At 42.3% G+C, this 14,276-nt stretch overlaps 1 protein-coding gene across 1 annotated transcript in view; it reads left to right on the top strand.

Annotated features, from left to right (window-relative positions):
- Positions 1–14,276, top strand: part of LOC118416592 (gamma-aminobutyric acid receptor subunit beta-3-like) — a 54,042-nt gene that overhangs the window by 23,179 nt on the left and 16,587 nt on the right. Inside the window, exons 4-5 of the mRNA XM_035821744.1 lie at positions 296–516; positions 6,897–6,979. Of these exons, the coding sequence (XP_035677637.1) occupies positions 296–516; positions 6,897–6,979 (304 nt within the window). The remainder of the gene's footprint in view (positions 1–295; positions 517–6,896; positions 6,980–14,276) is intronic.

The following is a 14,276-nucleotide window of genomic DNA, read 5'->3' as shown; positions in this document are numbered from 1 at the left end:
CACAACACAATGCAATACTCTTTTCTCCAGGTCGTAGGATCATACCAAGATGTGCTCAAGACGTTGCTGTCGTCAAGCAACCGTTTGGTAGTGGATGCTGGTGTTGTGCATAAATGTTTTTAACAGTTCAGTAATAAAACAAAACAAAAAAGGAAAACAACACAATCTCTTTTTTCGGGATCATACCAACATGTGCACAGGATGTTGCTCTTTTAAACACGGAACAGCCATAAGGTAGTGGATGTTTTTTTACCTGTCACTACAAAACAATACAATGCAGTCCTTTTCCCTCCAGGATTATACCATCACCGTGTTTCTGCGGCAATACTGGCGGGACAACCGTCTGCAGTACACCGGCACCAACAAGAGCCTGAGCCTGGACGGGCGGCTGGTGGAGAAGCTGTGGGTGCCGGACACGTTCCTCGTCAACTCCAAAAGCTCCTTCCTCCACCGCGTCACCGTGGACAACAGGCTCATTCGGATCGAACCAAACGGCAACATTCTGTACGGCATGAGGTCAGTAGTCATCATCGGCATTTTTTTTTTTCATTTCCTTTTGGACAGACGAGGGACAATTTGGCACTGCACTCAAGTTATTACCTTACTTGACTGTGCCACATGCACAGTACAGTCAAACCTGTCTATAGTGGCCACTCAAGGGACCGGACAAATATGGCCACTATAGACAGGTGGCCTCTGTATAGAGGTGGCAACTTGTAGATAAAATACCCAAGGGACCGACAAAAAGTGGCCACTATGGACAGGTGGCCCCTCTGTAGAGGTGGCCCTTAATACAGGTTTGACTGTATAGACAGAAAGTATATGTATTCTTTTTTTTTACCTCTCCGACCGAAGTCAGGTACCCATGTTTACACATGGAGGAAGTGAGAGAAGTCGTGTTAAGTGTTTGTCCTAAGGGCACAACGTCTGGGCAAGGCAGGTATCGAACTCGGGACTTCTAGATTCCGAGCCGAACGCTCTACCAGCTAAGCCACACACGACGTCATTCTGCTGTAACACTTATAGAATGTTACTGGGAGTCAATTGCACTTTCCACGCAACAAATAGTTAGACATTAAGTAGCGTATAATCAACTTGGCAGGACCACTGCTCAGCTTCTTGTGTATAGTTAAAAAGTAAGAACTTGCTGTGGTTTTGGCACGTATCCAGATTGAAAAAAAAGTCTGTCAAGGAAAGGCGGAGGATGTGCAGTCTCTGGGGTGCAACGTCAAACATGGATCAGGAATGAGTTGACCGCCGTATGTGATGAACTCTTGTATAAAGACTGTCCTTACGGCTACTGCTACCTTGGACTGCATGCCGGAGTCAGTGAGTCAATTTAATATTGGAAAATGCACTTTGGAGACTTGGAACACATAATGCTAATATATGTCTAGCTGTAAAGCTCTCGCTCCCTCAAGCTTTTCGAAATGTAATATCATGGGTTATAAGAGGGACAAAATTGATCCGGTGAGCTGGATAATACATTTATTGTGTCGTTATGTGTATCCATCTCAAAGATAGAGGTTATAGTACCCACAAAGTACAAGTTCTTATGACGGGGATCAGACATGAACGGAAAATTCCCTAACCACACCGTGACTGGTATAGTTTTCCCGTTCCATGTTCTCCCAAGAATAATCAAAGAGTGAGTCATCAGAACAAGAAGCAGACGAAGTAGAACGACTGTTTGGACCGTGCGTACAAAGACTGAAGTTCAGATGAGTTTCGAACACTCGAAAGTTTCCTCATTTTGTCCTCGTAGAGTTCGTACGGCAAGAAAGATAGTGCCTTTCAACTCCACGAACAACTGGTGGAGCGATTTATTCCTGGGCGTATCAATTATTGTGATATCGGTGTGACAGTAGACAGAAAACACATTTTGTTATTTTGTCATACAAGCAATTGTATCTACGCATACCAGCTACTTCAATTCCCCCCAATAAGATTCTATACCAATCACACGGCATTGGATTGTCTCTACAATGACAATTTCACGAAGACACAAATGTCAATTCATTGTCAAAGACATGGAACAACATCAATAATGTCATTGTGGCAATATTGCTTGTTCTTTTGACAACCCGAAATGTCACATTGTCAGTGTAGTTCTATGAGAAAGTATTGCCTTACGGGAATACAAGTCTTTAGACAGACGTTCCAATATATATTCAAAATAGACCAAGACTACATATACATTTGTAAGAATGACAGAGGTATGGGGTATCATGCTGAATGCCACTGTTAATGTCTGCAGGGACTTTTGGATAACAATCTCCGGAATGAAAGTTGGTATATATTTGTAGATATGAAACCTGTGGAGATATTGCCCATGCCTCTGAATTTACAGCAGTGCGATGACAAATGACTGTTCACATTGCTGTGATGGGTGGGCTCGAGGCACCGGGACTGTAAGCTTTATCTAGTGACCCAGTGGAGTGAGGCGACGTCCCAGTTTTTAACCGGATAAAAAGTTTGCTGAGTGCTTCGACAAATTCCGAACCGATGTCCCCAGCAGCATTGATGAATGGAGTGCCGTAAGTCAGCGTCTACCCATTAAGAATTTATCTTTTTAACTTGAAATAATCACTTTACCCAGATTAAGGATAGATGTGCGCCGTATAAGACTTTTAACGTCAGTTACGTACACAAAGACATTATGGAAATCTACCAACTGACGTGAGAACACTTAGAGCACACGTCTTGCATTACGACGAAATGATATATTGCCTAAGATTGTGAGATACCAGAAATTGTCAAGGTATTGCTACCTATCAGTATCTAAAGAAGACAGATACCACAATAAAACAGGAACGAACTTTACATATTGCAACCTTTCACAAATGCCCAGGATAAATTCAAGTATTTGCTACATTAATTGAGACTACAACTTTTTTCATATTGACAAAGTGGGATGGGTTACGATGATGTATTAGTTTGATGTTAGTGGCCATTAGTCACTAATCACACGGGTAGAAACTAGATGTCACGATCACTCCGATATTCATTAACGCTGCTGGCTGTGGAATCTTGGTTTAGGACCTTGAGTAAAGATGAACGCCAATCTGACCAAGCTTCGGGCGAAGCTAAGCTTTGATTAGGTCGCGTTCTAATTTCTCAGGCAATCAGTTGTAGGGCGTCCACAGGTCACGAAACTTTCGTGGATGATACTTCTTTCTATCAGTTGTGTTGAGAAAATTTCTAAGTTGTTTGGTCATCCAGTCTTCTATGTCACAGCCGATATGTTCGTCTTGGCTGGACTTTGCGTACGTAGGTCATCAAGGGGATTGGCCAACGTCGGCCACATGCACGCTTGTGGCTAGCCAGTCCTATGCGAAACAGACTGGTGGACTGTGTCTCGCCAGCCCTTTTCATTTGCGGCAAGGGCTGACCACTGGTGATGGTAGATGTGCTAGGCAGACAGAGACATATCACTGCTTTAATAAATGCGTTTTGGGTGGTTGTGTCCTGTGGCCAGTCAGTGGTCTAATAGACATGAGGCATAGGACCAACATGTAGGTCGTCAAGGTATCTATTTGTCAGTCATGTTTTATTCCTGTTTTTGGTCCACGGTAGCTTCCCAAGGAGAAACTTAGTACGGTTTTAACGTTTAACGTTCTGCGATGGTAAAGTTAAAGTGCTGCTCATAAGAACCAAATGGGAACTGGCCCAGTAAGATGCTAAAGTTGCACCCGCATGTGCCACAGTAACCCCAATTTCATCGTTCCATCTGCCATGACCCACTTTGAGCCCTTAGGTCGTTTGTCTGCACAGCCCTGTGTGGAATGCAATCTGCCCGTAATCTCCTTTTCCAGAAGCACTTAAGTTTCACTGCCATCTCAGCACCAGCCCCTCAAGGGGTTATGTTTTACAGTTAAGAAAATAATTGCCAAAGCTTGGTGTTTTGTTGAATGTCTTCTTGAGACACGAGGGTTTGATTGTACGACGAATGACCAGCCAGGAGCCAGACGCACATGCTCCCAAAGTGTTATCGCCCTCGTTGTTCTCTCAGCAGTGGCTCGTCATTTACCGCCCTAGATGGCTGACCCCTTCGCCGGGATGTCAAGGGTGGCGGTAAGAACGCCTGTAGTCAGCAGTTTTCCGCCCAGGCCCGACCACCATCGGCGCGATGCCGTGCTCAATCACCATCCCACCGGCGTGGTGCTGAGGTACTATACCCACTAATGGGGCGCGCAGATCTATCATTCACGCAGGACTAACGCGCCTAATGAGCGTGCCATCCCTCACGCTGCCGGCAGGACACATCATCTGTGGTCGATGTGTACAGACGTTTCTGGGCCGATCATGATTGAGGAAAGGCGTGATGAAGAAGCCAGGCCCTGTCCATTGTGCTGATGAACAGGCATTAATGTAACCTGTTGTTGGAACTGCCAATGTGTCATGAGTAACTGACTAGGAGCCGACTGAGTAAGACGGAGTGGGGAAGTACCTTATTACACGCAAATCCACTGGCTCAGGCTGGATTTGTGGACGCGTGATTGTAGAGGTCCTGTCAGCTCAGCTCGCTGTTGTTCCCGCCTTTAGATTAAACTACTGTCAAGCGTGTTAATTGTTTTTTTCTTAAACTTCGTTTAGCTTGTCTAGTAATGTTGCATAACAAGAAAAATAGTCACAATAGGTCCATAGTAGCTGCTAATTGTCTTTAAAAGTTCTGACATTGATATGTTGATATTGCTTTTGGGTTGGCCCATTTCTGTATTTTCGCATGCGCAGACAAGGGCTGAATTGTGAGGATATTACAACAGAAGGAGCTTAATGGTAGTCTGGAGCGGCTGCCATTTGGCGCTAACTCACTTGACCTCAATACGTTCGGAATCACTCACATGAGTGAAGAGAGGAAAGTCTCACAGGATCGGCTGTTTTTCAGTGGAATTAACCCTTGGATTATGGGTCGAGCACTCTGCTGTTACGTATACGCCACACGACAAAACTGATAAGGTGTGCTATGGCCTGGCAAGCAGCGGTATGAGTGATATGATGATTCAGACAAAAATCACTGCCCATTCCTTCCCCTGACACGTATCCATGTATTTCTATTGTCGCAATGAAAACTATACTTTATTCTATAGAGTCCTCACCAACACTTCTACATGCAGGGAGAGTTCCCGCCGTCGCAATGCTTCAATATTTCTGTCAGCAGAGCTCGACATGCTTTACTCAACATCAGCAGACCACCTTTCTGTCCATGGTGGCGATTTGATGCTGACAAGTTACCTCAATATCAAATAATGTGTCCACGTCCATCGCAGCATTATGTATCCAGAAGTCCCCTCTTTTAAAATGAATGGGTGCTATTGTGCCCGGATCTTACATTTCTTTAAGTAACTCATTATCGCCAACGCCAGCTTTACAGTGCGGCAACAGAATTAGGTGTCGAGCCAATAGCTAAGGCACACACGGACATCCATACTAAAACCTGTCAAAAGAAGAGACATCAGGTTGAGTCATATTTATAGACGGTACCTTCATTTCTTTGATGTAGGTACATGTAAGTGACTGCTGGCAAAGTATATAAGCAGAGTGTCTTTTGTGATACGCTGCTGGAAAATAGATACAGGAAAGATGTTCTGTGTGTGGGAGACAATTATATCCCGGAGTAACCAGGCCCAGACTGATAAGTAGCGTATGGGACATTAACGTTTGCTGAATTGTGGCCAATGTCTGAACAAGCGACGATTCCAGACACATTATTGGTGAATGCCTACTCAGACTGAATAACAAGAGCTGAATGAAGATCGACACTATAGATAGTCCCATTCTCATCCCTGTTAAATGAAAAGAAGCCATAACATTGACTTGCAAATGAACAAGTAAAGAATAACTCAAGATCCAATGTGTAAAAGCAGCATTGATGCTAGGGGGTCTTACTTGCTATATCATTAAATCAAGTCTTTTGAGCATATCGAAATCATGTTCTCAGGACTCTAGCATATCGGTTTAGTTTTACTTTATCTCTGTTTCATGCTGGAAAGTACGTATGCGAAGCACATGAAAACTTCCAGGAAGGTGAGGGCCGTGACGACGTTGACGGCCGCAGGGAGCTGGAAGGCTGCTTAGGGGACCACCGGTGTATTTTTGCTCACATCACTTCTTCATCCATCCTTATCAGGCCAATAGATCTTTCACTGGTGATTATTTCACCTCCATGACCTATTTGAGTTTTTGTGCAACCATCTGTACTTCTTGTAACTCCACCGAACCGCCATGATAAAGCACTTTTCGGAACCCAACTGTATAATGGGAAACCTTCTTCGGGGAGTCGAGAGTGGACAACGCTACCAACTAGCTGTACCCAATCTTATCTTTCGGATTAGGGTAAAGCATTGTTTTAAAACCTACGCTTAAAATGATTAACGCCGTGTAATCTTAGTATACGTTGCAAAAAAACCTGGTAATCAACATGCCAAAGTTGCTTTTACCGAATGTGTGCATGTATGTTTTGATTTGATTTGACTATCGTTATGTGCAATAAGCACGACAAGATGGTGCGATAATGAACTTTAGAGAGAAAACTCACGAATACAAGTTTAACTAGAAACTTCGTACGCAAGGTGCCTGACTGTCTGGTCTCGTCTAAAATCGTAGAAAAGATTTAGAATACTTTTTGTTACCATTTCTAACTTTAAATCCAAAAGTACTGCAGACACCAGAAAATGATATCTACATTAGTTAGATATGTTTGCGATTGATTTTGCATTTGTATCGATCCTCGAACGCCAAAGTTTTTTAGGACACCGAACTTGCAGAGGCATGCAACCTATTTACACAAGATTCATCAAAGTCCTTAATAGCCTCTAAGATATATCCTATCCACCATGTCTTAGGTTGATAGAATGCTGCTCGTTCTCATTAATTGTTCCTCTTCCTCCCCACAGAATCACGGCGAAAATCGCCTGCCCCATGGACTTACGGAAGTACCCACTTGACGAGCAAAACTGCACCATGGAGCTGGAGAGCTGTAAGTGTGCTAACTTTACTGTGCAAAGATTTTCAAGGGGTGGTTAGTCTTTGTTCTAATGTGTGTAATTATATGATATGAAATTATGATTAATCAACAAGATTTAGATTACAGCCAGTAATAAGTAGCAAAGAAAGACTAAAGTAGGTTCGCTAATTAATGATCATTTATCCTTTACAAGAACAATATCTTTCCTGCATAATGTACAAAGCTTGGCAGCTACTGCTACATAAGTACAGTTCTATGTAGCTAATGTGCATAATACAAGAGTGTGTAGTTACTATAGTATGAGATAAAAATGGGCTTTTACAATCATTAGAGGTATTTCTAACGTCTAGACATACTTTAATAGATATAATTTTCTTTGTATTGGGTTGTCACATGTCGTTATGTGCTTAAATCTGGAGATAAATCCTAGCTTAGCAAGTATTTTACATGTAAAATATCTTAAACAAGAGTAGAATAATGATTACAAAGGTGGGCTTTGTTCAAACACAAAGGAAACACTCACTGATCACGTGTTTCCTGTACCAAAGTTTAACTTTTTAACTACCAACACAGGCGACCTTTCATTTGAGGAATACAATAAGTTTTTTTTTTTCCATTAGGGCCTTTGGCAAAGGACTGCGTGATTACTTGTCCTTATCAGTCGTTTCTCGCTGCACCTTGCACCTTTGTGGAGGCGGCACCATGTCCCAATTATACATTACGCGGATGTTTCACTCTTAATCAAACTCCGGACGTGCGATCATAATCATTAACGCGTAAGCCCTCGCATTCATCAATCGTGTGGAGGCCACCACGCCCAAATTAGGGACAGTCTGAAGCATACTAGTAGTTGAAAGGCAAAACTACCACAAAAAGGTCGTTGAGTAATACCCCTGTCACATTATCCACGATCTTCGGGCTTATAGATGGAAGATCGGCCATATTTAAGATCGACAGAGGGTTGCGCGTATTTTTCACCTGAAAACTGTCCCCGTCAAATACAAGGCATATTTTGTACATTATACACTTGTTGTGCAATTAAATCATTATTATAATCGAAGCTCAGTCGATTACCGCAGAATCGTCGTCCGATCGATTTTCACCTAATGTGAGGGGGGGGGGGTTATGACTGGGCATTGACTATCATCTTTCTAAAGGTTGTTGAGCTGTAAGGAGCGGTCACATAGGTCGTGGGATCGTCGTATTTTGATGCCATAGGAATTTCAAGCAGGCTGTGACAGAACTAACCACCGACTTAGACCCTAAACAGCATTTTGTGTACAAAAGACAGTTGAACTTCGCAGGGTACGTACATTTTTGTAGCGACGATCGCACGACCTATATGTGACCACGCCCATAGACGAAAATATGCCTTTTATATCCAATGTTCAGACAGCAATATTCTAAACAGATTATTGAAGAACAGTTCAACATAGGCCGTTCAGGATCACAGAAATACAGCACTACTAAAAAAATGACAATCTTTATTATGGACGATTACGATTCTGTTAGAGTCTTTGAGAACGTTATGAGAAGATGGCGTGGCTTAAGTCGGCCGTGACAGATCGTCTCAGTAAGACATCCTACTTGTCATCGTGACAAAGGGGCTCATCCATCCGCGCTGAAAGATTCTGAAAGTCGTCCGTTACCGGCGGGCAGAAAGATCGGTGTACAGATAACTCATCCCGAAGTTGAGCCTCCAACATACATCTTCCAAACGTCCGACAGATGCAAATTCCCGGAACCCGCCCTGGAAAATCATGATGGGGTGGAGGGAACGTAATGGGCCGGAAAATTACTGCAACTCCAGGCAATTGACCTGAATCCCTCTCTGCTGAGTTTGCGAGATGGGAGAGCGCGGAAGCTTGATGGGTGGCCGCCTCTGCTGATTTCTTACTTCACCTGCTGCACTTATTTCATATTGATCTTCTAGCCCCAAATAGGTTTTATCCATCATCCGTTCATTACAACACGTTTGCTGAGACAGCTATCGATGTCTGAATTGTTCCTTTGTAAAGTGACGATGTAAATCACGCGGCGGATGTAAGCACCTATCCATCTAAGCCATGAGCCACTTCCCGTTTTAAATTCTATGTACCACATTACAAAAACGCCATTTTGCTGTGGTGTAGTGTAGTAGCATTTGTAAGTGCTAGCTGGCAGTCTGAAGTTAAGTAGACTCAACGTCAATCGCCTGTAGGGTACTGAATAGTAAACTTAAAGATTATGTACTGGTCGCTCCAGGCATGGCGTTCCCGTATGGATGTTGCAATCATTTTCGGCATCACACGTCTGTTGTATTATGTAACCACTGCGAGAAAAAGCGTTGGGTAGTCAAAGTGCAATGTCTTTGGGCTTTAACAGGCTTCTTTTGTAATTGAATGAGCTGAAACCTGCCACAAAGGTAAAGGCATATATCTCAATTCGTTGCTAAGATTTTCACACTTGGGAGCTTGTCAGACGATAAAATAAATTCCTCTAGATCTTGCCCATTTACAAGTTCTATAGGGAACTGAAATCATGTCTGTATAATAGTACATAAAGCTATAGGTTACAAATTTTCATTTCTGAAGTCTCAGTAGTTACCCACAACTGCCAGGAGCAAAGAGAAGACGTTACTATCCACAATCTTTCGATCGGCTCTTACAATGTTTGTTAACCACTCCAACCTCCCATTAAAAATAGTAATGATTAGTCTGAAAACCATTGGATTTCTATATTTTGAACAAGACCTCTGTAGTCAAAGTTACAAGTATCGTTAATACTGTTGTATACTGTATACTATTGTATAACGTATATTGTGAAATCTTTTTTCAATAGATCGTGATATGAAGAAAAGAGATAGCAAGTTCTCAAGTCCTTTTTCGACAAAGTTTTCAAGTATAGATGCCCTATTAAAGATTGCCTGGTTTATTTTGTATAATGGGCGGTTTTCACGTAATATGTATATGTACAATCATATAGCTTTCATCCTTACAAACTGAAGTCTAAGGTTCAGTCCAGCTCTATAACTCTCGATGATACAAGCATTTTATGGCTAGAGCCTAGCTTGGATAGATGAGAAAATAAAAGAGTCGGAAATGTAATCCTCAGCTGAGAAACGTATTAAATTGAATGATGTAATACAGCACTTGATTTCTTTCATGACAGAAGCCAACTTGCAAAATGATACTAGCCCATCTATATACTCTGATATATACTCTCCTTTTTTCCAAAACATCGTGATATGGAAAAAAAGATATTTCAAATTCTCAAAATCTTTTTTAACAAAGTTTTAAAGCATAGATGCTATATCAAGGATTTCCTGGTTTATTTTGTAACATGGTTTTCACATAATATATATATATATATATATATATATGTATATAAAGCTTACAAACTGAAGTCTACCGCTCAGTCCAGCTCTATTACTCTCGACCATACACGCATACAAGCATATCTTGTAGACATGAAAAATCAGAAGAGTCAGAAATGTGAGTCTCAGCTGATATAAGCAAATGGAATGATTCAATACAGCGCTCGATTTCCTTCATGCCAAAAGCCAAACTGATACTGGCCCGGCTAGTGGGCATTTGTGATGTATTAAGGGGCTTAGTCAACATATCGTTCACTGATACAAGGATTACTGCTGTCTTAACAAACATTAATGGCCATGTATCACTCTAACCGAAAAGGCTCTACAGCGGCCTTTAACGTTTACTTGAGCAGACCGGAAAGAAGGAAAAAAGAAATGGATGCAGATCTAGCTAGACACATGGCTTAATGTTTACAACTAAAATTGAAGTACAATACCAATGGGGATAACATATGGCGATCACAAAAGATAAAAGCTCGCGAGAACTGAGACTATGTCATTCCCCATGACGAAGATGTGCTGGTAGACATCGAAAATTTGAGAGGTATGTACTGTACCTTTACAAAACAGTCATTGATTGAAGAAAAATTGCTGTAACCTGATTCATACGTGACTGATGAACCTCTTCAACGTAAAACTAAGAGGAAGACAGACACCGTGTTCTTTTACACAATCCGCCCACTCAACGTGTGGTTGCGAGGTGGAACAGCTTCTTATCGTGTTGGATTTGTTGAAAATGGAAGACACATGGCAACATCAGGAGGGAATTCTTACCAATAAGTTTGATTGTGAAATGAGCAAGTTGGTGCCGTGTGTGAGGCTCAAAGAATAGGTGTAGCTCTCCAGTGATGAATGTTCCGTTTAGTACGGAAAAGACGTAGGACAAAAAGTAGACTTTGGCGACTTAACTTCCCTGATGATTGAAGTCGGTACTTTTCGGACATTGTATCTACGCACAGGATCGTACGGGAGGGTTACTCCTAAAAGACAGGGTGCACTTGATAGCAAAAGAAGCATGATCCCCGAACAAACCTCACTGCAGGTACATCATTATACACTGGAAAAAATGGGTTCAAATGCAGTCAAATCCGGGCCGTTATCTTTCCGTATCCTTGAAGGATACGATCGTTTACGGACAGATGCGAGCGGAATCTGTTACGGATCCGAAATTTCGGATTTTCTCGAATCCGGACTAATTAAACACGGAAAAATACGAAATCCGTATTTTTGGCAAATACGGTAGTGGATCCCATTGGTATTTTTTCGTATCCTTACCGCGGAGAACACGTCGAAACGTCGGTATTTTTCCGTATACTAACCAAATCCCAAACGTATTTGCTACGTATACGTAGATACGAAATTCGGACTTTCTCGGATTCTAACTAAATCCGAAAGTGGTATCCGCCCGTATTTTGGATACGTTTATGCAGATACGAAATGCGGATTTTCCCGGATCCTAACCAAATCCGAAAGCTGTATCCGCCCGTATTTTGGATACGTTTATGCAGATACGAAATGCGGATTTTCCCGGATCCTAACCAAATCCGAAAGCTGTATCCCCCGTATTTTGTCTAGACTCGAACGGCTTAGCAGGTACGGAACAATTCAGATTTCGGATTTTCTTGAATGGGATCCAAGAAAAGTATACGTAGCAAATAAGTGGGGATACAGGTTTCGCATTTGGTTGGATCGGAAATATCCATATACTCTTATATCCAGGTATATAATTTTGCGGCCTTTTATTCAAAACTTGTAGTTAACGTCGATGGCATTGGGATCAATCGCAGTGACTGTGCAATTTCAAAATGATTCACGATTCTGTGCTGTGTCCAACCAATTGGTCCAACTCAGACTCCATTGTCCAGCGACACTCCGGGGCCGGGACCAGGGGTAGTTATTAAAAAGAGCACACGGTTCCAACAGGCTACGGAAGGAGGAATAATCCGCTGAGATTTGCGCAGTCCGATCCATATGACTTGTGTTGGATAGGTCGCAAAGTTTGTTCACCTTGCAATCTCGGCTCAAAGTGAATTTACCATTCCGTGACCTTGCACAAATCTCCAACATAATCCGCCTCATCAACTTTGTACAGAATCCAGGCATCCTAGCGCATATAGCTTGGCGTTCTTTGGGTCGGCGGGGTCCCAGCTGGAAAGCAAAGTCCCGACCAGAACTTCAGAGGTAAAACAGGTCCAAACTTTCTCCATTTCTTCTCCTCTCGCAACAGAGGCCCGGAAAATGCTTGCTTCGTCTCGCATAACGGTACATTTGAAATCCCCAGACTTGCCTGTCATTGGGTACTCCCTGTCACATGACTCTCATCTGGCCCGAACGGAGACCTGCCCCCCGTTGGTGCTGATTGCTTGTTTACCAATTAACACCGAATAAATTTACATTTAAAAAGCACAGTGGCTGTGACACGCATTTGACCCGGACAAAACACATGAAACAAGCAACAAGTTACTATTATTTTACCAGATCGACGCTGAATGGCCGGGAGAAGTGTATTAAACCGTTCGATAGGCGCAGGCAGAATTTCTGTTAGGACGCCTTTCTAAAGATTCTACTTGTCACTTGTAGCTTTAATACAATTAAACACTCGAATCCTGTGTATTTTGTTATATTTCATTTAGCCATTTATAGCCTTTCTACAGCGTACGGATGGGTACGGATCCCGGCAGATACCAAGGTATCCGTCAAATCTCTCAAATGTGGATGCGGAAGATTCCGAACAAATACGAACGAATCCCAGATTCTAAAGGATACGCCAAAGTACCGAACAGATGCGACACTGTATCTGCTGGAATTATAACACACAAGGAATACGCTGTCGTATATACATGGATCCCTGGCTGTCAACGAACATGGAAATGCTCTTTTTGGGTCAGGAGAGCAAATTAATAGTTTTCAACAAACAAGGTGTATGTCTGATGCAATGAAATGGGTTCCGACAAAATCGGACATCGTTTCACGAAACCTGCATTTTTTGTGAAAAATGCTCTTTTTGGCTCAGGAGAGCAAATTACCATTTTTCGACAAACAAGGTATATGCCTGATGTAGAGGAACCATTCCGCATCCAATAAAGTTGGTTCCGAGGAAATCGGACATTGTTTCGCGAAACCTGAATTTTTTGTGAAAAATGCTCTTTTTGGCTCGGGGGAGCAAATTACCATTTTGCGACAAACAAGGTGTATGTCTGATGTCGAGGAATTTTTCCGCATGCAATAAAGTTGGTTCCGAGGAAATCGGACATTGTTTCGCGAAACCTGTATTTTTTGTGAAAAATGCTCTTTTTGGCTCAAGAGAGCAAATTACCATTTGTCGACAAAAAATGTGTATGTCTGATGTCGAGGAACCATTCCGCATGCAATAAAGTTGGTTTCGAGGAAATCGGACATTGTTTCGCGAAACCTGAATTTTTTGTGAAAAATGCTCTTTTTGGCTCAGCAGAGCAAATTACCAATTTTTCGACAAAAAATGTGGTATGTCTGATGTCCGAGGAACCATTCCGCATGCAATAAAGGGTTGGTATCCATGGAAAATTCGGACATTGTTTCGCGTAGGATGTATTTTTTGTGAAAAATGGCCTCCTTTTCGGCTCAAGGAGAGCAAATTACCATTTTTTCGGGGCCAAAAAATATGTATGGTCCTTGGTGTCGCGGAATCGTTCCGCATGCAATAAAGTTGATACGGAAAAGAGATTCGTTAGGATCGTGCAGATTATCCTTGATGCCTTTTTGCCGTGAAATGGTCTTTGCGGCTCAGCATAGCAAATTACGGAATTTTTCGACAAAAAATGTGTATGTCTGGTGTCGAGGAACCGTTCCGCATGCAATAAAGTTGGTTTCGAGGAAATCGGACATTGTTTCGCGAAACCTGTACTTTTTGTGAAAATGCTCTTTTTGGCTCAGCAGAGCAAATTACCATTTGTCGACAAAAATTGTGTATATCTG

The sequence above is a fragment of the Branchiostoma floridae genome, chromosome 5 (assembly GCF_000003815.2).
Source record: "Branchiostoma floridae strain S238N-H82 chromosome 5, Bfl_VNyyK, whole genome shotgun sequence".
NCBI lineage: Eukaryota > Metazoa > Chordata > Leptocardii > Amphioxiformes > Branchiostomatidae > Branchiostoma > Branchiostoma floridae.
The sequence above is the reverse complement of the archived record's forward strand: the minus strand, read 5'-3'. Positions and strand labels throughout refer to the sequence as shown.